The following is a 23,347-nucleotide window of genomic DNA, read 5'->3' as shown; positions in this document are numbered from 1 at the left end:
AGACCGAGGCATGTTGGTTGCCTTCCACAAGCTCCAAGGTCTGTATTCTTCAAACAGGAAGAGACTGGGCTGATTCCAAAACATTTATCCACTTTCAGAAATCTGCTGTTACGCTTTCAACATTTGAATTAAAATGTTTTATAGTGTCTAACACTGTTTACTTGTTACAAGCTTCATTTATGTTCTGAGTAACTTCATTTTGCATGATATTGATAAAACTCGAAATGAAGTTTGGAAGTCGGTGAGGGATCAAATTTAGAAAGTAAAAGCCTGTCAATATAATGCATAGATAAAAGTGTATTGTTTATTCGGCATCATATACAGGTGATTATTGTAATCAGTTTGTGTAAAAAAAAACACAGCCAAGATGTTCCCTTTGTATCACAAAATGTGTGATGTTGGAATGGATCCAGTTCTGCAGGGCTTGTGCCAACCATAGTCTGTTACCAACCTCCAACTCTCACTCAGTTTACTTGCTCAGCAATGCTCTGAACTTTGTTGCAATTCATTGCTTTGGAGAGTAGTTTCTTTTTTAAGTTGGGCCAAGGTCAAACATTAAAATGATGCATCATTGGAAAAGGCCGTTTGGCTGATTTGTGTTTTGTGCTGGGCATGCCATTCTGATCTCACCCAAAGTCTGATTCATGTCTTGTATTTGTTTATTCATTCGTCACTGCATTTCAAAGTGTAGTTCATTGAGCATTTTACAGACATTGTAATAGGAGGGATTTGGTTAGAAATGTGAATATTATTGGTAAAGAGTACAAATAAAGGCTGGTGGCTGATTAAATGAACTGATTTCTTGCCTTTCCAGTGTGTCTGTATGAGTGTAAATCAGGTAAGTAGCTGCACTAAGGCAGAAACTGGTTGAGAGGTTAGGCAAAGTTCATGAGGTATACCCCATTACAATTGAGTAGTTTTGAAGTATTAGGAATCTACTGATGACCATGAAACTGTTGTTGATTGTCGAAAAAACCCATATGGTTCACTAATGTCCTTCAGAGAAGGAAATCTACCATCCTCACCTGGTCTGGCCTACATGTCACTCCCGACCCACAACAATGTAGGCAACTCTGAATTGCCCTCTGAAATGGCCTAGCAAACCATTTAGTTTCCCAATTTCCACAAAGTCTAAGAATTGAAACTGGAGGGACCACCACGCATTGACCTAGGCACCAGAAAAAACCGTAGCTGAAACAGCCCTGTCAACCCTGCAAAGCCACCCTCACTGACATCTGGGGGTTAGTGCCAAAATTGGGAGAGCTGCTTCAAAGACTAATCAAACAACAGCCTGACATAGTCACATTCACTGAATCATACCTTACAGACATTGACGTAGACACCACTGTCTGTATGCATCCTGTCCCATCGACAGGACAGACCCAGCAGAGGGGGCGGCAGAGGCGAATATACAGTTGGGAGGGAGTCATTCTGGGAGTCCTCAACATCGACTCCAGACTCCATAAAGTCTCCAGCCTTCAGGTGAAACATGGGCAAGGAAACCTCCTGCTGATTATTATGTACCGTGCTCCCTCAGCTGATGAATCGGTACTCCTCCATGTTGAACAACTCTTAGAGGAAGCACTGAAGATGGCAAGGGCACAAAATGTACTCTGGGTGGGGGATTTCAATGCCCACCACCAAGAGTGGCTCAGCACCAATACTACTGATTGACCTGGTCGGGTTCTAAAGGACCTAGCTGCTAGACTAGGTCTGTGGCAGGTGGTGAGGGAACGAAAAAGAGGGAAAAACCTACTTAACCTCATCTTTACCAATTTGCCAGCTGCAGATGCATCTATTCCATGACATATTGGTAAGAGCGACCACTGCACAGTCCTTGTCGAGACAAAATCCTGCCTTCACACTGAGCATAACATCCATCATGTTGTGCGGCACTATCACCATGCTAAATGAGACAGACTTCGAACAGATCTGGCAGCTCAAGACTGGGCATCCATGAGGCGCTGTGGGCCATCATTGGCAGCAGAATCGTACTTCAACATAATCTGTAACCTAATGGCCTGGTATATCCCCAACACAACCATTACCATCAAGCCAGGGGATCAATGGACAGTGCAGGAGGGCATATCTGAAGATCAGGTGTCAACCTGGTTGAGCTACCAAACAGGACTAGCACCCCAAACAGCATAAGCAACAAGTAATACCCAGAACTAAGTGATTTCTCAATGAATGGCTCAGATCCAAGCACTGCAGTCCTGTCACATGCAGTTATGAATTGTGGACAATTGGACGATTAAACAATCTACCAGAGGAGGAGGCTGCACAAATATCCCCATCCTCAATGGTGGAAGAGCCCAGCTCATCAGTGCAAAAGATAAGGCTGAAGCATTCACGGCAGTCTTCAGCCAGAAATGCTGAGTGGATGATCCATCCTGGCCTCCTTCTGTGGTTCACGGCATTACAGATATCAGTCTTCAGCCAATTCGATTCGCTCCATTTGATATCAAGATATGTTTGGAGACAGTGGATACCGGCCCTGACAACATTCCGACAATAGTACTAAAGACTTGTGCTCCAGAACTTGCCGCTCCCTTAGCCAAGCTGTTCCAGTACAGTTACAACACTGTTATCTACCTGACAATGTGGAAATTGCCCAGATGTATCTGTACATGAAAAGCAGGACAAATCCAACTAAACCAATTACTGCCCCGTCACCCTAGTCTTGATCATCAGTGAAGTGATGGAAGGTGTCAGTAACAGTGCTATCACGCAGCATCTGCTCAGTGATGCCCAGTTTGGGCTCTGCCAGGGGTACTCAGCTTCTGACCTCATAACAGCTTTGGTTCAAACATGAACAATAGAGCAGGATTACAGACATGAAGTGAGAGTGACAGCCCTTGACATCAGGGCTGCATTTGACCAAATGTGGCATCAAGGAGCCCTAGCAAAACTGGAATCAATGGATATCAGAGGGAAAACTGTCCTGTGAGTAGAGTCATACCTGACACATAGGAAGATGGTCATGGTTGTTGGAGGTCAATCATCTCAGCTCCAGGACATCTGTACAGGAGTGCCCCCCCCGCCCCTGTTTAATGTCCTAGGCCCAACTAGCTTCAACTGCTTCTTCAATGACCTTCCCTCTATCAGAAGGTGAGAGGTGGGAATGTTCACCCATGATTGCACAATGTTCAGCACCGTTGATGACTCCTCAGATACTGGAGCAGTCTGTGTCCAAACACCACAAGATCTGGACAGTATCCAGGCTTAGACTGACAAGTGGCAAGTAACATTCATGCCACACAAATGCCAGGCTGCTACCATCACCAACAAGAGACAATCTAACCACTGTCCCACTATCAACATCCTGGGAGTTATCATTGATCAGAAACTTAACTGCAGTTACCACATTAATGCAGTGTCGACAAGAGCAGGCCAGAAGCTGGGAATACTGCAGCGAGGAACTCACCTCCTGACTCCCCAAAGCCTGTCCACCATCTACAAAGGTACAAGTCAGGTGTGTGATGGGATACTGCACCTTCTTACCTGGATGGGTGCAGCCCCAATATCATTCAAGAGGCTTGACAGCTTCCAGGACAAAGCAGCCCACTTGATTGGCACTGCATGCACTCACTCCACCACCGCTGATCAGTAGCAGCAGTGTGTGCTACCTACAAGATGCACTGCAGAAATTCATCATAGATCCTTAGACAACATCTTTCAAACCCATGACCACTTCCATCTAGAAGAACAAGGGCAGCAGATATATGGGAACACCACCTTCAAGTGCCCTTTCAAGCCACTCACCATCCTGACTTGGAAATATATCACAGTCCTTCTCTGTCACTGGATCTAAATCCTGGAATTCCATCCCTAATGGCATTGTGGGCCAACCCACAGCAGCGGTTCAAGAAGGCAGCTCACCCCCACCTTCTCAGGGGCAACGAGGGACGGGCAATAAATGCTGGCCAGCCAGTGACACCCACATCCCACAAAATGAATAAGTAAAGAAAAAGATTTGAATGCTAACTTTAAGAGGAGAGTTAGGGTAAAGTCTGAGTGTCTGACTTTTAGTTTTCTTGAAACGAACCTGTAGCATTCTGAATCAGAATTGCAAGCTAAGCTGCCATTTAAGAAAAATGGCATTTCAGTATCAGTGGCTTGAGCCGAACTGGGTCAAGGAATGCTGTTGTGATGGGGGAAAAAAAACTTTCTTTTTTTAAGATGGCTTTCAGCTTATTTCAAGATGAAAGAGAACATTGTTTTTAACCATTTCAGGGCTGGGAACGCTGACAATCTCTAGGACTAGTACTGGACATTTTAATTTTGGAAAGAGCTATCTAACATGCTTTCAGTCTTGCCATTGTAAATCAGGAAAGGGTTTATAACCCTATGTAACTAAACAGTATGGTAGTATGCATGGTAGTCGTGGAGAAATCACTGCCAGCACTGCACTGCGCCAAGATGCTCCATCAGTCTACCACTGACAACGGTGCTAGCACATATAAATTATACAGCAAGTTTGACAGGATTGGGTTGAATCGAGCAATATGCATGTTAGTACCGTTGATTTAATAGTTAAAAGGCTGAGGGAAATGCTGCCTCGTACTGTACAATTCAGAGTTGATTTGTTGGAGAAGTAAAAAGCCTTATTTGGTACCTATTTTTCACAGGGTCACACAGATATTCTTGTAGGTGTTAAAGCTGAAATGGGCACACCTAAACTGGAGCGACCAAACGAAGGCTTTTTGGAATTCTTTGTGGACTGGTAAGATGCTTGTTAAATCTCAGACGTAAAGGGATAAAGTGGGATTGATGTGAGACCTCAAGGCAAGCTTCATATTAATCCACTTATTAGTCATATTAATAGGGATCAGTCTGAAAAGGTGTGAGAATCACGAGAGGCAGAAAATAAATCCTCAGCTTTGTACAAATGTTTGTTACCTCTGGACTTGACAATTTGAATACATGCCTGATAGCCTTTCTATCTCTCTCCATCTGTGAACTTGTAGCTATCACAAGACCTGCTTGTTCCCAAACTCCTATTCTTTCCATCATCGCTCTGGATATTGACCCCCTTGGCTCCTGCTAAACAATACTTCGCCTTCAAAATCCCTTCCTTATTTTCTAATTCATCCATGGCATTGTCCCACCCTATCTCTGTAATATTCTTTACTTCCACATTCTGAGATAACTGCATGTCTAAATTCAGGCCTCTTAAGTGTCCTCAATTTTAATTGCCCCACTGTTGATGTTCGTGCTTTCATTTGGGGGCTGGGTCCCAAGCTCAATTCTTATCTAAACCTGTATTCCTCTACCACCCCTACTTAAAAAATATATTCTATTGGGATGTGAGCCTAACGGACTATGCCATTTTTTAATTGTCCACGAACTGTGTGGTTTGCTAGGCCACTTCAGAGGATAACCACAAGGCAACCACATTACTGTGGGCCTGGAATTGCATGTACAGATCACGTAGAGATAACAAGGTGTAGAGCTGGATGAGCACAGGAGGCCAAGCAGCATCAGTGGAGCAGGAAGGCTGATGTTTCGGGCCTAGACTCTTCTTCAGAAATGTTGGTCTAGGCCTGAAACATCAGCCTTCCTGCTCCTCTGATGCTGCTTGGCCTGCTGTGTTCATTCAGCTCTATATCTGGTTATCTTGGATTCTCCAGCATTGGCAGTTCCTATTATCTCTGATACAGATCAGGTAGGCCTGGCATATTTCCTTTCCTGAAGGATATTAGTAAGCCAGGTGGGTTTCTAGAACAACTAATGATCGCCGTCGTGATCTGAGCTAGGTTAATTAATTGAATTTGAATTCCACCAGTTACTGTAGTGGCATTTGAACCTGTGATGAAGGGTCTAGGCCCGAAACGTCAGCTTTTGTGCTCCTGAGATGCTGCTTGGCCTGCTGTGTTCATCCAGCTTCACACTTTATTATCCTGGATTCTCCAGCATCTGCAGTTCCCACTGTCCCATCAGACCAATAGGCTGGGCCTCTAGATTACTAGTCGAATGACATTACCGCTGTACCACCATCACCTTTATTTTCCTTACCCCTCCATCCAAGCTTTTGACCCTTTTATTGTGTGTGCAGCAGTCTCAAACGTTCCTACAAAGCACCTTTCTGTATAGCTGAAAATTGTTAGCAAGCAGTAGATGGGCTTAACAGAATTAAATAGCCCTTGCGTGTTCAGTGCACTATATAATGCATGTATGTGAATTGTAATTCTATGAATAATCCACTGGATGGTGCTAGTTGAGCACTTTCTACTGTTCGTTTATTTTACAGTGTGAGACTGAAATGAAAGCTGGGATCAGTTGGAATTTTTCTCTATCTACTTTTAAGTTAAAGAGTTGACTGATAAGCACAAATGCAGTATTTTCATCATGCCTGCACACAATGTTGTTGAGTTATTTTAAATATGATTTTGCTTGTTAGTTCTGCCAATGCAACCCCTGAGTTTGAAGGGCGAGGAGGAGAAGATCTGGGCACAGAAATCGCCAACACCCTGTACAGAGTGTTTGATAACAGCAATACCTTGGAGTTGAAGACACTGTGTATTACTCCCAGAGAACACTGCTGGATCCTCTATGTAGATGTACTGGTAGGTTTTCTTCAGGAAGCAGAAAGATCTAGTCACAAAATATAGAAAACTTTGAATAGAAATGTTTAGTTGATGTTCAGATTTGGGATTTAAAGACAGCAGTTGCAGGAAAGGAACACTGCTTAATATAACTTGCCAGAAGTTGAACAGTTTGATAATGGCCTTGCTGGTTTTTTTTATTTAAGATTAGAAATGGTCTATCTTAACAGGATGATGTGTGTCATGCAACGTGAGACAGCTCTATGGCAGCCACTTTTTGGTTAGCTTTGAAATTATGCTGTCTGATATCTCAGCAACCTCTGGGAATGTATGCTGCAGCTGCTGAACGATAACTAGCATGACACATGATTTCACTGTGGACACAGTTGACCAACTGTACTGCCTGAACTGGAGCCTGTGCACCAAACTGCCTGACTTGGTCAAACAGAACAGGTTCAGCAACAAAGTTGAAGGAGGATGAGAATTATTTGCTCCCAACCCTGACTCCCTGGAACGTGTACGTTCCCATGGTGACTGATTCTACAAAAAGGTATTTAGCAATTTCAGCTTCAAGTTTGTATCCTGGGAAAAATGACATTTCATTTCAAAGGACTATGTACACCCAGCCAGAGAATTAATACTTTATGTAACATATATACCATCATTCTAACTATGAAGTTGTCACGTCCACCCAGTAACATTAATTTTCTGCGGGAATATTCAAATAAAAGGAAAAACACTGCTAGCAAATGTCATCACCTTTGAAACATAGGGGTTAGTTCCACAACCTCTAGGCAAAGTTTGAACATCAGCATACTAGGAGTTACTATTGATCAAAACCTAAAACTGTCCTGTTAATTCTAAGGCCTCAAGAGTAGGTCAGAGGCTAGGATTGCTGCATCATGTAACTCACCTCCTTACTCCCAAAGCCTGTTTTCCATAGACAAATCACATAAGGAGTGTGGTGGTATACTCTCCATGTGCCTGCATGACTGCAGCTCCAACAACACTCAAGAAACTTCACACTATCCAAAACAAAGCAATCTGTTTATTTTGCACTTCATCTCCTTCCTTAACAACTCACTTCCTTCACCACTGAAACACAGTGGCAGTAGAGTGTGTCTTCTACAGGATACACTGCAGTAATCTCTCAGGGGTCCTTAAGAGAGCACCCTTCAAAACTGTGACTTCTACCATCCAGAAGAATAAAGGCATTGGATGCATGGAACACCACTGAAAATTCCCCTCTTAAGTCATACGCCATCTTGACTTGCAACTATATCACCTTTCTCTCAGTGTCGCTGATCAGAATCCTGGAACTCCCTCTGGAAAAGCATGGTGGGTTTGACCACACCCACATGTCTGCAGCAATTCAAGAACCTGGTTTACCAACACCTTTCAAGGACAGTTAGGGATTGGCAAGAAATACTGGTCTGGCCAGTCATGCTCACTTCCCCTGTAGTAATTTGCAGAGGAGCGAAGGATAAGAATTATATGTTTATCTCAGGATGAGAAGTTCAGAATCCATACATAAGCATTGGGCTGAACTTATAGACAGCGATTCGTGTGTAGTAGTACATTTGTGAACCTCAAGTTTTTTTGGGAAAGCAAAATCATATCAAATTTATAATTTTTTTAATATATTAAAATGCATTCTTAAATGTATATGAAAGAATAGTCTTTATTTCTGCAGTAGATCAGATTAGTGACAAAGCAAATGATATTTTGTGTGTGAACATAACATTTACATAGTTAGTATGGCTTACTATTATAGCTAAGAACCTTAGGCATTCTAGTGTGCATTCACATATATTCGCTTCAACTCATTGACGAGGATCGTTGTGATGTGAGCACTTCTAATCTGTTCTGACCTGCTTTTGGTTAATTTATGCAATGCAGTAGCTTTTTGCAAGTTTTTCATGTGTTTTTGCCCATCCAAGGAGAATATGCTAAACAAGACTTTTTCACTCCCCTTTACAACCTGACAGTGTGTTTTGCACGACTTTCCCAAGACTACATTTTGAAAGGGCTGAGCCATAATGTACAACTTTTGTTAACTTTAAGTTGCCTGTTTTTCAGTTGTTGGAGTGTGGTGGAAACCTTTTTGATGCAATCTCTATTGCAGTTAAAGCAGCACTTCATAATACTAGGTAAGAATTGGCTTTGTGTATTTTGTGTCCTGGGCAACATTCCCTCTAAACTGCTAGGCCACAAAACCACCCTTGGGTCAATGCAGCAGCAGAAAAAAATGGAGGGAAGATACGTCTTGGGGACATTGCTAAAAGCAGTTTAGATCACCAGTTAATAAACATAGCTCCACTTGCATTGAATGAACATTGTGAATTTTGTTATATTTTTGGAATATGGGCTGTGCCCTCTTAATGAAGTCTGGGATATAATCATGCATATAGTATCTTCAGCCTTATGGGGACAAAAAGCACTGGACATTTATGCTTTAAGAAAGATATGAATTGTGCTTTGGAGAGAGTGAAGAAGAGGTTTGTAAGAATTTTGTGAATTTAGACTGGAGATGTTTGGACTTGTTACCTTGAAAAGTGAAAAGCTAAGATTTGTTAGAGGCATTCAAAGTCATAAGTGAGCTGGACAGAGTGGATAGGGCAAAACTGTTCTCTTACATAAAAGCACCAAGAATGAGAGGGCACAGTATAACTTACGAAAGATGCAAATGTAACACAAGAAAAAAATATTTTCACACAAAGGATATGAGCTAAATGCTGGCAAATGGGACTAGATTAATTTAAGATGTCTGGTTTGAAATAGACGAGTTGGACTGAAGGGTCTGTTTCCGTGCTGTACATCTCTATGACTCTCTAACAAGCAGTTATGATCTGGATCACACTGGTTGTGTGGTCGAGATAGGTTCGTTTGAGGCAGTCGAGAAGATTGTTTAAATAGGAACAATATTCAGGGTTATGGGGAAACGGCGGACGAGTGGCACTGAGTCATTATACTCTTTCAATGAGCTGGTGCAGACACGGTGGACTGAATGACCACTTTGTGCATCATAATTCTGTGATACTGCAAGAGCATCAGAATCAATACCTACGTAAGAACATTCGTCAAGGTGAATGTAACAATCCTTAACTCCATGTCTGGGCTCTTGCTCTGTTTATGCCTGCACAATAATGGCGTCACATAAGCAGTTGGGACCATATTAACATTTACATTGTGATTCATGATTCAGATCAGCACCGGCCACAGAGCAAATTAATTAACTTTTGTTTTAAAAAAGTCATAAAATGAACTTATAAGCCAAGGGGTGGTTGTTTACACTCTCTCCATCCTGCCTTATCAAGACGACTTACTGTACTTTCCTTCCTTGTGTGTTTAGCACAGTTTCTCTGATATAGCTGTGTTTATGAACTGGCAACACTTAAAATAGCAGCCTTCAAACTTTAAAATATTAGTTGCTATTTATTTGTACATTTTGGGTTGCAACAACAGTTTGGATATGCCTCAGAAATACAGCATCAACTTGCTGACTATAAACTTACAAGACTTAACCTCAATTTGCTCCAGTGGGATTAATTTAGGATTAAATTTGATTAAAATAAGAATGTTAATGAATTAACAGTGTTAAATATCCAGTCTATTGGATGATTTAAAATCAAATGCTTGTAGTTGGGGATGTCTCCAGAACTTTGTCGATATTGTGCTTAAGAGCTGCTGTGGATGAATTTGTAGCTTTTGTGTTTCTCCGAAATGCCAGAATAATGAACGTCCACATGGATGTCTGATATCTATTCCCCCTGGATTCTTGGCTCCTGGTTACATGTCAGTAGTGCTTGCTGAGCCAGCTGATTGAAATCTCACCTTCCTTGATCTCAGACAATATGTCAGTCTGTTACACTTGTGTGAGCCCGACGCCCCCCCCAAAATAAAAAGCTGGGTTTATGATTTTGCAAAGACATGTAAAAGAACTCCTTTTAGAAGTACTGATGCAAAGAAGTTGGCAGAAAGACTACTTCTGTACGAAGAGGAGATAAAGTATAACATAACTACTGTCACTTTATTTTCTCCGTACTTCCAAGAATTCCAAAAGTCCGAGTGCTTGAAGATGATGAGGGTGCCAAGGAAATTGAGCTGTCTGACGATCCATATGACTGCATTCGACTCAATGTGGAAAGTGTACCTTGCATCATCACCTTAAGCAAAGTAAGATAAACCTACATGCTTCTGGGTACAAATATCTTGCACAAACCTTTTAAGTACATGACTTCTTGCTGATTGCATGTAAAAATCATATTGAAATACCGCTATTATCTTCATGTTGAAGTTGTTATGTAATTGAAACTATATTATAAACAACTTCGAAGGAACCATTTGATTCAAAATTACCAACATTAAATTACTTACTCAAAGTATTGCAGTAGTATTTTTTTTGAAAAGTAAGTGGTCTGTGGAAGATAATAAAATGTGAGGCTGGATGAACGCAGCAGGCCAAGCAGCATCTCAGGAGCACAAAAGCTGACGTTTCGGGCCTAGACCCTTCATCAGAGAGGGGGATGGGGAGAGGGAGCTGGAATAAATAGGGAGAGAGGGGGAGGCGGACCGAAGATGGAGAGTAAAGAAGATAGGTGGAGAGAGTATAGGTGGGGAGGTAGGGAGGGGATAGGTCAGTCCAGGGAAGACGGACAGGTCAAGGGGGTGGGATGAGGTTAGTAGGTAGCTGGGGGTGCGGCTTGGTGTGGGAGGAAGGGATGGGTGAGAGGAAGAACCGGTTAGGGAGGCAGAGACAGGTTGGACTGGTTTTGGGATGCAGTGGGTGGGGGAGAAGAGCTGGGCTGGTTGTGTGGTGCAGTGGGGGGAGGGGACGAACTAGGCTGGTTTAGGGATGCAGTGGGGGAAGGGGAGATTTTGAAACTGGTGAAGTCCACATTGATACCATATGGCTGCAGGGTTCCCAGGCGGAATATGAGTTGCTGTTCCTGCAACCTTTGGGTGGCATCATTGTGGCAGTGCAGGAGGCCCATGATGGACATGTCATCTAGAGAATGGGAGGGGGAGTGGAAATGGTTTGCGACTGGGAGGTGCAGTTGTTTGTTGCGAACTGAGCGGAGGTGTTCTGCAAAGCGGTCTCCAAGCCTCCGCTTGGTTTCCCCAATGTAGAGGAAGCCGCACCGGGTACAATGGATGCAGTATACCACATTGGCAGATGTGCAGGTGAACCTCTGCTTAATGTGGAATGTCATCTTGGGGCCTGCGATAGGGGTGAGGGAGGAGGTGTGGGGACAAGTGTAGCATTTCCTGCGGTTGCAGGGGAAGGTGCCGGGTGTGGTGGGGTTGGAGGGCAGTGTGGAGCGAACAAGGGAGTCATGGAGAGAGTGGCCTCTCCGGAAAGCAGACAGGGGAGGGGATGGAAAAATGTCTTGGGTGGTGGGGTCGGATTGTAAATGGCGGAAGTGTCAGAGGATGATGCGTTGTATCCGGAGGTTGGTAGGGTGGTGTGTGAGAACGAGGGGGATCCTCTTAGGGCGGTTGTGGCGGGGGCGGGATGTGAGGGATGTGTTGCGGGAAATGCGGGAGACGCGGTCAAGCGCGTTCTCGATCACTGTGGGGGGAAAGTTGCGGTTCTTAAAGAACTTGGACATCTGGGATGTGCGGGAGTGGAATGTCTTATTGTGGGAGCAGATGCGGCGGAGGCGGAGGAATTGGGAATAGGGGATGGAATTTTTGCAGGAGGGTGGGTGGGAGGAGGTCTATCTAGGTAGCTGTGGGAGTCGGTGGGCTTGAAATGGACATCAGTTACAAGCTGGTTGCCTGAGATGGAGACTGAGAGGTCCAGGAAGGTGAGGGATGTGCTGGAGATGGCCCAGGTGAACTGAAGGTTGGGGTGGAAGGTGTTGGTGAAGTGGATGAACTTCGAGCTCCTCTGGGGAGCAAGAGGTGGCGCCGATACAGTCATCAATGTACCGGAGGAAGAGGTGGGGTTTGGGGCCTGTGTAGGTGCGGAAGAGGGACTGTTCCACGTAACCTACAAAGAGGCAGGCATAGCTGGGGCCCATGCGGGTGCCCATGGCCACCCCCTTAGTCTGTAGGAAGTGGGAGGAGTCAAAAGAGAAGTTGTTGAGTGTGAGGACGAGTTCCGCTAGGCGGATGAGAGTGTCGGTGGAGCGGGACTGGTCGGGCCTGCGGGACAGGAAGAAGCGGAGGGCCTTGAGGCCATCTCCATGCGGAATGCAGGTGTACAGGGACTGGACGTCCATGGTGAATATGAGGTGTTGGGGGCCAGGGAATTGGAAGTCCTGGAGGAGGTGGAGGGCGTGGGTGGTGTCACGGACGTAGGTGGGGAGTTCCTGGACCAAAGGGGAGAAAATGGAGTCCAGATAGGTGGAGATGAGTTCGCTGGGGCAGGAGCAGGCTGAGACGATGGGTCGACCAGGGCAGGCTGGTTTGTGGATTTTGGGAAGGAGATAGAAACGGGCCGTGCGGGGTTGGGGAACAATGAGGTTGGAGGCTGTGGGTGGGAGGTCCCCTGAGGTGATGAGGTCGTGAATGGTGTTGGAGATGATGGTTTGGTGCTCGGGTGTGGGTCATGATCGAGGAGGCGGTAGGAGGTGGTGTCGGAGAGTTGGCGTCTGGCCTCGGCGATGTAGAGGTCAGTGTGCCATACTACCACTGTGCCACCCTTGTCTGCGGGTTTGATGGTGAGGTTGGGGTTGGAGCGGAGGGCTGCCCGTTCTGCGGGGGAGAGGTTGGAGTGGGTGAGAGGGTCTGTGGAAGATGTTTTGCCAGTTTAGAGTTGTGATCTTTGAGGTATATGCATTGCAGGGATTGATTTCAGCTAGTTGCTTTAATTTTTCCAAAAAGAAAAACTGTGCTTTTAAAAAGGTAAACGAGGAGGATGATTAATGAGGCTTTGTTTGAAGGATTTGAGAATGAAAGTGAACAGTCTTCTGGGTATTTAAAAGCCTTGAAATGGTCTGGCAATGCAGGACTCCATAAAAATGAGCAGTAAGTGCCATGTGTAAGGTTTCAATTGAGGTATTCAGGAGGCTATGGGATGATTATTTACATAGAAATGCTGTGCACAGATATGGGGCAAAGGCAGGCATTTGGGACTAGGGAATAGAATCACATAGGCATGCTGGGCTGAACGGCCTCTTGCACTATAACAATTATGTGAAAATTGAATGAGCGGATGTGTGTTTTTTACCTTTCAGTGAAATTAATGTAAGTTGCAATGTTAAGTTGATCTGTCACTGTTGAGAATGAGACGCCTGCGAATAAAGGTGACAGAAGTGTCCCTACCTGTTAGTATTAGGAAACAGTAGCAGCATTTTCAAGCATGTCTGAAATGCCATACACGTGAAAGCCACTAGGTGTCTTCAGCACTCAGAGAACCCAACTTTACACTTTACTAACGCTGCTTCATTTAGCAACACCTGTTGACCAAAGAGAAATTCTCTGCCAGTATTTAATTTTCAGAACAGAAGAAATTTAGGAAGATTAATTTTTAAAATTCCTTAGCCTAGAAAAGGCAGCATCGAAATGGCTTTGCTTCCTCATATTTTTTAAAAATATTTTTTGTTTATTTTGTAAGGGATTTCCGTGTTTTCCGCAGACGTCATTTGATACTTTGCATAATATTTACAGAAAGAATCATGTGTAGTGATTCAGTTCTGTACATTAAAGTGAGAGCTGCTACTTAGTATTACAGCACAGAAAGAGCATTGGCTCCTGAAAGCATTAGAACAAACTTTCCAAGCTTCCCACACTTTATCCAGTAATTGCTGTATTTTGATTTTACAAGTTTCCATGAGCCCATACCTTTGAGAGCAGTGGGCAGGGGAGAAGCTGTTTAACCCAGATTGTAAAGCACCAGCTTTTCCATTAGGATGATGTGGGCAGATTTTAAGGCTCCAGGATTGCAAATGAACCAAAGTCACTATACAAAACAAAAACTCTGATTTAGAGGGGCTGTGCAGCTGTCAGCACTCAGAGGTATGAGATAGCCATTGCTGCATTGGAACTGTCTGCCCCAGATTTCAGTCGGTGTTCCCACTGGTGGTTGTGATCTACAGGGCTTCCCAATCTGCATTAGATCATAAGAGGTGGCATCAAGGATAGACCAGATAGCCTCCTTCACCATTCAGTAAGATCACAGCTTCCAAACCCTGGCTGCCTCACTGCCCAAGAACCTGTTGATCTTCATCTTGAATCTACACAATGACTGAGCAACCACAACCTTCTGGGCTAGATGCACAAGCCTCTGAGTGAAAAGAATCACTCCCCATCTTTGTCCACAAGAGCCAAACACTTAACCTGAGGCTACGATCCCTTAATTTAGACTCTGCAGCTAGAGGAAGCAGCTGTTCTGTATTAAGTTAGATATTATCGCTGATGTTCCTTGCTTTCCACAGATTGGTCACAGGCATGTAGTCGATGCCACTTCGCAGGAGGAAGCGTGTCGCATGGCCAGCCTGCTGGTTTCGGTCACCAGCAAAGGGACCATCACTTGCTTCAGGAAAGTTGGAGGAGGCAGTTTGGACCCAGAGAGTATCTTTGAAATGTTAGAGGTATGAATCCAGTCTTTTAATTAATTGATTGCGTTTGGGGTCAGTCACCTTTTCTTTCATCTCTTTATATGTTGTTTTTAGTTTTTGACATTTTGCAGCAGGATTTCAACAACAATTTGCTTGTTGTTGGCTAATCAAGCTTTGATTGTGCATAAAGATGAACAAAATCACTGCTGTTGGTTTCTGCCATACTATTTGCCATTCCCTAAATGAAGGGCTGCCTGGTTGACCAGCAGGACGGCTCATTTATTTTGCTACATGCTGTGCAAATATGTTACAGGTAGAAATGTCTGCACATACCTCCTCCCCCCCGCCTTCTCTGAAAGTAATTCACTCACATTTTGTAGCTTTTTTCAGTCCACATCATGTCACACCAGTCCCATAATGGTTTTAGTATTTGAACAGGCTGACTGATGGAAATGTGCAACTACAGGCAAACTCCATCATCAAAAGAGCACTGTCAGTGGATGTTTTACGGAAGCAAATATAATGATTTCCACTATTGCTTCTTCCACTCAACTGAGTCCCCCTCAATGCAGTCTTCCTGTCTGCCTTCCATTTCCCCAGTTAGTGTTTCAAACTTCTACTTGTTTCTCTTTGACAAATCTGAACTCTAACATGGTGAGTTAAAAATGAAGCACAACTTGTGCTCATGTGAAGTAACACTTAGCAATGCTAGGTAGCCCTTTGTTTCTGTCACTGAGTGAGTAACAGCATTGGTCATGACAAACATTTATGGTGGTAGTGGTGAATTTGGCACTCCACTTGACAGCTGAAGGCATTCACTGTTTTTTGTTCTAACTTGTCAGCTCAATTTGCCAGTTTTTGTTTGCAGAATGATCAACATTCCTTTCAGTGTCACTTTGATTTGGACATGTATATCAGGAGGCTAACATAATTTGGTTTCCTGCATAATTTACAAATTAATATAGCAGCCCAACTCAACATTTCCACCTTTTGAAATTCTAATCACCTGCACAGTTTAAAAAGATCCCTACACCCTCACCAGATTAGTAATTAGAAGCCCCCGATCAAGACTGACGGTGTATTTTTGAACATTGGAAGTAAATGCGGTGGAAGCGATTGGGAAGTGGAGATTATGGATTCCCTTCGTAGAACTCTATTCAGATGCTACGATATGAATTAAACCCTCCCACACTCGGTTGAATATTGACATATTGGAACTGTTACTGACAAAATGTCATTGTACAAAAGATGCATTAGGTTATAGCTTGAACAATACTTGAGGACAAACTACCAGCTATTTACATGACATAGGAGAACTTTTGGTATATTTGGTGGACATTTGTATTTATGCTTGTGGTGAGACCATGGGAGTAAAGACAAATCACGGAGAAGGAGCTGCATGCAGGCCTCATTGTGGTTGAGTGGTTGGGTTTGAGGGAATTTGACCTCCGTGCAGAGTCTGGAATGAGATCTCTCTTCCTTGATATTCCTCCATTGATCTCACTTAACCAATCAGCCAACCGCCTGTAATGCGAGATTGATAATTGTGTTTAATATCTGGTTGGGATTAAGGAGGTGGGTTTTCACATAAGCCTAGGAACCTCTGATGCCAAGATAGAAAATCTCTCCTAAATACAACTTTTTATACTAGGTTCAGTTAATCTTCCTTATGCTCTCTTTCCCTCTGCTCTCCCCCTTCCCCCCACCCCCCCCACCCCACCGTCCCTCTCTACCCCCACTACTCCCTCTTGTTACCCAACTCTCCTCCAACCATCTCCCTCTTTCCCATGTTCCATCTCTGCCCCTCCCACACTCTTTCTCTTTCCACCTGTTCCCCTCTCCTCCTCCTCCTCCTCCTCCTCCCAACCTCTCCCTCACAGACAGGAAACAGAGTTGGAAAAGCTTTGCATATATCTTTACAAATCGCTTTGGAGAAAGAAGAAAGTTTAGGAAGGAAACGTCAAAAAGTTGGATTTCTTGGTTGACTTCTGCACTGTACTTATTTTCTAATAAAGATTTATTTAAAATGTTCTGTGTGGCTGGAGAGAAATCACTTTAATTTAGAATGTTTATATTCTTTCCGAGTAATAAATTGCACATTATAAAAATTGCAATCTATGTCTATTTCATACAGTAATTTGGAGGCAAATTGCTGCCATGACTGGAAAGTATTGTTAAATATACTTGCCTCTTGCTGAAGAAGACATCTTGCTTATGAAATGATGTTAAATTGCTCAACTCACAGGAGCAGTCATAGCGATAGTGTCAGCATTACTTTACTTCCTGCTCTCGTCCCTACGGATTGCAGTTTCTCCAACTTAAGGATAATCTTCAATTTGGAATCTGTGACTCAAGCTTGTGTTGAAAATCCCCACAATATTTTCATTATCTTAGTTAGTACTGGCTTGATAAACTGAGCCCTTGTGTCGTCGGATGTTCTAATTCATACTGCCAGTCAATCAAGACTCATTTCTGCGACTAACTGATCTTCTCTCATAGTGAGAATACTTTTTGCATATTGAGGATTACACCTAGTGTCTATGCAGAATGTGGTAGATAAATCATGGTATTTTGTATACTTTGATGCACTCTATAAATTAAATACCCAATCATGCAAGTTATATTGATATCTGCCTCGAATGATTCTTTTTGCCCTCAGTCTCTTTCCTCTTATCCTTGTTTCCTCTGTGTTTGCCTCACCCCTCTATCTCTCGTGTCCCTTTCTCCATCTTAAATCCTGCTTCCTGCCTTGCGCGTGCATCCCCCAACTTTTGTGTACTCAAACAAGAAACTGCATTCAGAAAGCTTTACATAGGTCATTGCAGGCTGCTTTGGAAACAGAAGAACTTTTAGGAAGGAATATATTCTTTGACTCTGAGTCTGAGTGGGGCTGGCACGTCTTTAAGTGTACTGTGTCCACCTTATTATTTGGAATGCACCTTGTTAAGGAATAGCATGACCCAGAGTCAGTAACATTGAATTTATTAATGTCATGTCAATAATCCCATGTATCACTTTCTGTAATTACCAATGTTTAGAAGAATGCCTTGAGTATAATTAAATGAATATATTAGAATATAGTTTGTCTTATTCTTTATCAGCAGTTTAAATTGACAACAAAGGCAAAATTTAGTTGCTGCTAAAAACAAAGACTTACACCCAGTGATAATGGGAGCTGCAGATGCTGGAGAATCCAAGATAACAAAGTGTGGAGCTGGATGAACACAGCGGGCCAAGCAGCATCATAGGAGCACAAAAGCTGACGTTTCAGGCCTAGACCCTTCATCAGAGGGTCTGATGAAGGGTCTAGGCCTGAAACGTCAGCTTTTGTGCTCCTGAGATGCTGCTTGGCCTGCGGTGTTCATCCAGCTCCACACTTTGTTATCAAAGACTTACACCCAGATAGCTTTGGTGTGTTGCTGGAATGTATCTCCCTTTGTTCCTGTCCTGTTCTTTGCTGTGAGTCCAGTATAGCATCACTATTCCAATGAGGATAATTGAGAATTTATGTAAAACAGCCATTCAAATTTACTGAACCCTACTCCAACTGTATCAACTGAAAAGAACATTTACATAGAAAATAGGAGCTATAGTAGGCCATTCAACCCACAAACCTACTGCACTATTCAATATGGCCGATCCTTTACTTCAACACCATGCTCCCGTGCTCTCCCCATACTCCTAGATGTCTTTATTGTCTAAAAATCTATTTATTTTCTTAAATATATTCAGTGACTTGGCCTTTGTAGCCTTATCTGGCAAAGAATTCACAGATTTCTAAGCAAAGTAGGAACTAGGAGCATGTGTAGGCTATTTGGCCCTTTGTAGTCTGTTCTGCCATTCAGTATGATCTTAGCTGATCATCCATCTTAATGTCATGTCCCCATTTTCTTTCCACATCATTTTGATGACTTCAATATCAAAAAAATTATCTAAGGAAATTTTACCTCATTTCAGTCCTAAATGGCCTACTCCGTATGGTGAGATTGTGATCTCTGATTCTAGGCTACCCAGCCAGAGGAAACATTATCTCTGCACCCCATCTGTCCAGTACTGTCAGAGCTTTATATATTTCAATTCTGTCATTCTCCCAGACTTCAGTGCTTATTTCCCTATTTCCCCTAATCACTTCTAATGACAATCCTGCTGTTCCAGAAATCAATCAGTTGGAGCTTCGTTGCACTTTCTCTATGGCAAGTGTATTCTCTCATAGATAAGGATGACCAAAACTGCCAAGTAATTGTGCTGTTATACCACAAATACCTTGGTTTCATCAAAGCCTTGTACAGCTGCATCAAGACTTCCTCACTCCTGTACTCAAACCCTCTTGCAATGAAAGCCAGTATACCATTTGTCTTCCTAACTGCTTGCTGCACCTGTGTGCTTGTTTTTAGTCACTGTATTAGGACACCAAGGTCCCTTTGTGCATCATCGTTTCCCAATCTGTTACCATTTAAGCATTACATTTCCTTTCTGTTTTTCCAGTTAAAATGGAAGACTTCAACTTATTCACGTAGTTACTCACTTACTGAACCAGTTCCTCATCTCACCTCTCAGAATCCTGCGCAGCTTTGTATCATTAACAAATCTGGAAATATTACTAAATTCCATTATCCAACTTGTCAATATATTGTGATTAGCTGGGGACCGACGCTGATCCTTGTCAAATTTTAAAAATTCATTTCCAGGATAAAGGCACTGCTGATGAGGACAGCATTTAATTTCCACCCCTAATTGCCCAGAGGGTAGTAAAGAGTTAACAAGATCAGTTTTTCCCAACAATCATCACTAATGCAAGATCGTCATTAGACTCTTAATTCCAGACTTTAATTGGATTCAAGCCAGGCCCCCAGAACCATTTTGAGAGTCTCTAGATTAATGATCCAGTGATAATACCACTAGGCTAGTGCCTTCCCAATAACCTACTTCCTACTCCAAGAAAGACTTCATTATTTCTGCTCTGTTTCCTGTATGCCAACCAATTCCCATTCTTTGCCTGTATGTTGCCTCCCTACGTGCTTTAATTTTGCGCAATAAATTCTTGTGGGACTTTATCAAAACCTTTCTGAAAATCTAAATACACTACATTTGTCAGTTGCCCCTCACTTATTAGATACACCATCAAACAAATCTCTAGTACTTTTACTAAAGATGATATCCCTTTGATAAATCCATGTTGAATTTGTCTAGACCAAAAAAAACAAAGAACTATGGATACAGGAAATCTGGAATAAAAACAAATTGCTGGAAAATCTTAGCAGGTCTGGCAGTATCTGTGGAGAGAACTCAAGAGTTAATGTTTTGTTCAGGAACCCTTCTAAAGGAACGTCACTCAACTTGGAATGTGAACTCTGATTTCTGCCCACAGATGCTGCCAGACCTGCTGAGATTTTCCAGCAATTTCTCTTTTTGCTTTTGTTTAGTCCTGTTGATAATGTCATTGTGCCCTGTTATCACACCGTTTCTAATAGACCTCAAGTATTTTCTGTACCTAGTGATGTTAGACTAACCGGCCTGCAATTCCATTTTCTTCCTTTTTTTAAATGGTGGAGATTCATTTGTCATGCTCCCATCTGCGGCGACTTTTCTAAGATGCACAGTATTTTGGAAGATAATAAAGTATCTGTTATTTACATGGCTATCTTCTTTAGCACCTTGGGATGTGGACTATGTGACCTTAGGGATCTAGTATCAGATTTCAGTCCCACAGATTTCTCCTCTGTCCTTTATTTATGAGAACTAATTTCCTTTAATTCCTCTTCGCTAGACCATTTTCTTCGCATTTTGGCGAAGCTATTAGTGTCTTCTGTGGAGGCAGAACTAAAATTGTTATTTAATTGCCACTATTTCCTTCCCATTATTTCTCCCCATTTCCATTTGCTAACGTAGTAAAATAATTATTTTATTGAGTGGACTCTTTAGGTCTTCCTGCTATTCAGTAGCTACAGTGATATGCCAAAATAAATGAACTTATGGTTCCTCAATTTCATCGGATTGTTTATTAGTACTCCCAATCTTTGTAGATCAAGTTGAGAAAGTATTTTGGGACTAGTGAAGATCATTTGTTGACCTTCAAATTCACTTTACTTATAAATGTGACACTCAACATTTTGTGAGTATTTACGTTGAACTGAATGTCAAAATTCTCAGAAATATTTTCTGTGGACTTGATAAACAACTCCGAAAAGACAATGTTGAATTCTGAACAAACAGCAAAGTTCAGAACAGGATGTTGAAGACCCTCAGTAAGCCAGGTAGACTCTGATAAGAAATGTGCTCAGGTGGCTTTTTATGAGAAACAACATCTGTTTTCTCAGCAAATGTTTGATTTGCTGAGAGACTGTGGTGTTCCCGGTTTTGAAATCTTGCTGAATAGCAGGAAGATCTAAGGACCCCACTCAATAAAATTATCATTTTACTACGTTAGCAAATGGAAATGGGGAGAAATGATAATGAAGAAGGAAATAATGGCAATTCAACAACTATTTTAGTTCTGATTTAAGGTGTATCCTTATCAGTGGAAGGGAAAGAGAGAGTGGCTGATCCAATCAGGCTTGCAGTCAATTGGAGAACATGTTTATTTATACGATAGAACAGATCATTAAATATTTGAGGGTTATTAATCCTAACTAGAAACTTCTCTTCAAATATATTAATAAGCATTTTGGGAATGTACTATGATAACAGCGTGTAGAGCTGGATGAACACAGTAGGCCAGCATCAGAGGAGCAGGAAAGCTGAACTTTGGGTCGAGACTCTTCAGAAATTTTTCTGAAGAAAAGTCTTGACCCGAAACGTCAGCTTTCCTGCTCCTCTGCTGCTTGGCCTGCTGTATTCATCCAGTTCTACACCTTGTTATCTCAGATTCTCCAACATCAGCAGTTCCTACTATTTTGGGAATGTACTAATTGGATTCCCTCTGTCTAAATTGAATTCAAATTCTCAGACTCTTACTTGGCATCCTGCTCATTGTCTGGATTAACATAATCGCTATGTTACTTTAACTTTTGTAGCTAGTCATTGCATCAAGCACCACGGGATAATAAGCTTCTAAGGTTTCGGAGTAGATTTGTTGCTCGGTTGTGGGTGCTGAGCTGGTTCATTATTGTTCCGCAAACATTTCATTACTCTGCTGGGTAACATCATCAGTGCAGCCTCCAATGAGGTGCCATTGTGTTTTCCCGCCTGGTTTTTAAACTCTGGAGTCCATTCAGCTGGATCACCTCACTTCCAGTTTTCCTTCGCTGTGGAGTGTTTATGAGGTTGAGTTCTATGTGTTTGTGGATGGCTTCCTTCGTGGAGTACCAGGCTTCTAGGAACTTGATCTGCTTCCACATTGTAGGGGCTGTATAACACAATCAGATTCCCAGCATCCACAATATCTTGTTTTTGTGTCATTGAATTCCTGCTTTCTTTCTCATTACTGTACTTGTGCATTTTCAACTCCTGGAGTACTATCTGTGAAAAGATCTGCAGGGGTTGTTGTTTGCAGAATCATGGGCATCCTGTGCTCTGAACTATCTCCCTATTTGTAAGATGGGACTGGTAAATCGCTAACGTGAGACCCTTGATTAAAAAGGAAGTAAGCCAAAAGAAGGAAAATTACAGGCCAATTAGCCTAACCTCAGTCATGGGTAACATTTTGGAGTCCATGGTAAAGGATGAGATTTCTGAATATTTGGAAGTGTATAATAAAATAGGGCAAAGTCAGCATGGTTTCATCAAGGGGCAGTCATGCCTGACAAATCTGCTAGAATTCTTTGAGGACATAATGAGCAGGGTAGACCAAGGAGAGCCAATGGATGTTATCTTCCTGGACCTCCAGAAGGCCTTTGACAAGGTGCCACATAGGAGGCTGCTGAGTGAGATAAGGGCCCACGGTGTTAGAGGCAAAGGGCTAGCACAGATAGAAGATTGCTTTCTGCCAGACAGCCAGAGAGTGGGGATAAAAGGGTCTTTCTCAGGATGGCAGCCAGTGACAAATGGTAATCTGCAAGGGTCAGTGTTGGGACCACAACTTTTCACGACACATTAATGACCTAGATGAAGAAACTGTGCGATTCTGGCTAAGTTTGCAGATGATACAAAGATTGGTGGACAGACAGATAGTATGGAGGAGGTGGGGAGGCAGCAGAAGGATTTGGGCAGGTTCGGAGAGTGGGTAAAGAAGTGGCAGATGGAGTACAATGTGGGAAATTGTGAGGTCATGCACTTTGGTGAGAAGAATAGAAGCATGGATTATTTTCTAAATGTGGAGAAAATTCAGAAATCTGAAGTGCATAGGGACTTGGG

General features: G+C 42.7%; 1 protein-coding gene across 3 annotated transcripts in view; it reads left to right on the top strand.

Annotated features, from left to right (window-relative positions):
- Window positions 1–23,347, top strand: part of exosc7 (exosome component 7) — a 37,995-nt gene that overhangs the window by 9,260 nt on the left and 5,388 nt on the right. The window contains exons 3-8 of one of the 3 annotated variants that reach the window (XM_048548766.2): window positions 4,632–4,726; window positions 6,404–6,569; window positions 8,628–8,698; window positions 10,601–10,724; window positions 14,933–15,088; window positions 16,940–18,097. In XM_048548766.2, coding sequence (XP_048404723.2) covers window positions 4,632–4,726; window positions 6,404–6,569; window positions 8,628–8,698; window positions 10,601–10,724; window positions 14,933–15,088; window positions 16,940–17,005 — 678 coding nt within the window. In that variant the 3' untranslated portion in view covers window positions 17,006–18,097. Of the gene's footprint in view, window positions 1–4,631; window positions 4,727–6,403; window positions 6,570–8,627; window positions 8,699–10,600; window positions 10,725–14,932; window positions 15,089–16,935; window positions 18,098–23,347 lie in introns of those variants that run through there. The other 2 variants (XM_048548755.2, XM_048548776.2) reach the window with 2 other exon arrangements.

This window comes from Stegostoma tigrinum, chromosome 2, assembly GCF_030684315.1.
Source record: "Stegostoma tigrinum isolate sSteTig4 chromosome 2, sSteTig4.hap1, whole genome shotgun sequence".
NCBI lineage: Eukaryota > Metazoa > Chordata > Chondrichthyes > Orectolobiformes > Stegostomatidae > Stegostoma > Stegostoma tigrinum.
This window is presented reverse-complemented; position numbering and strand designations above follow the sequence as displayed.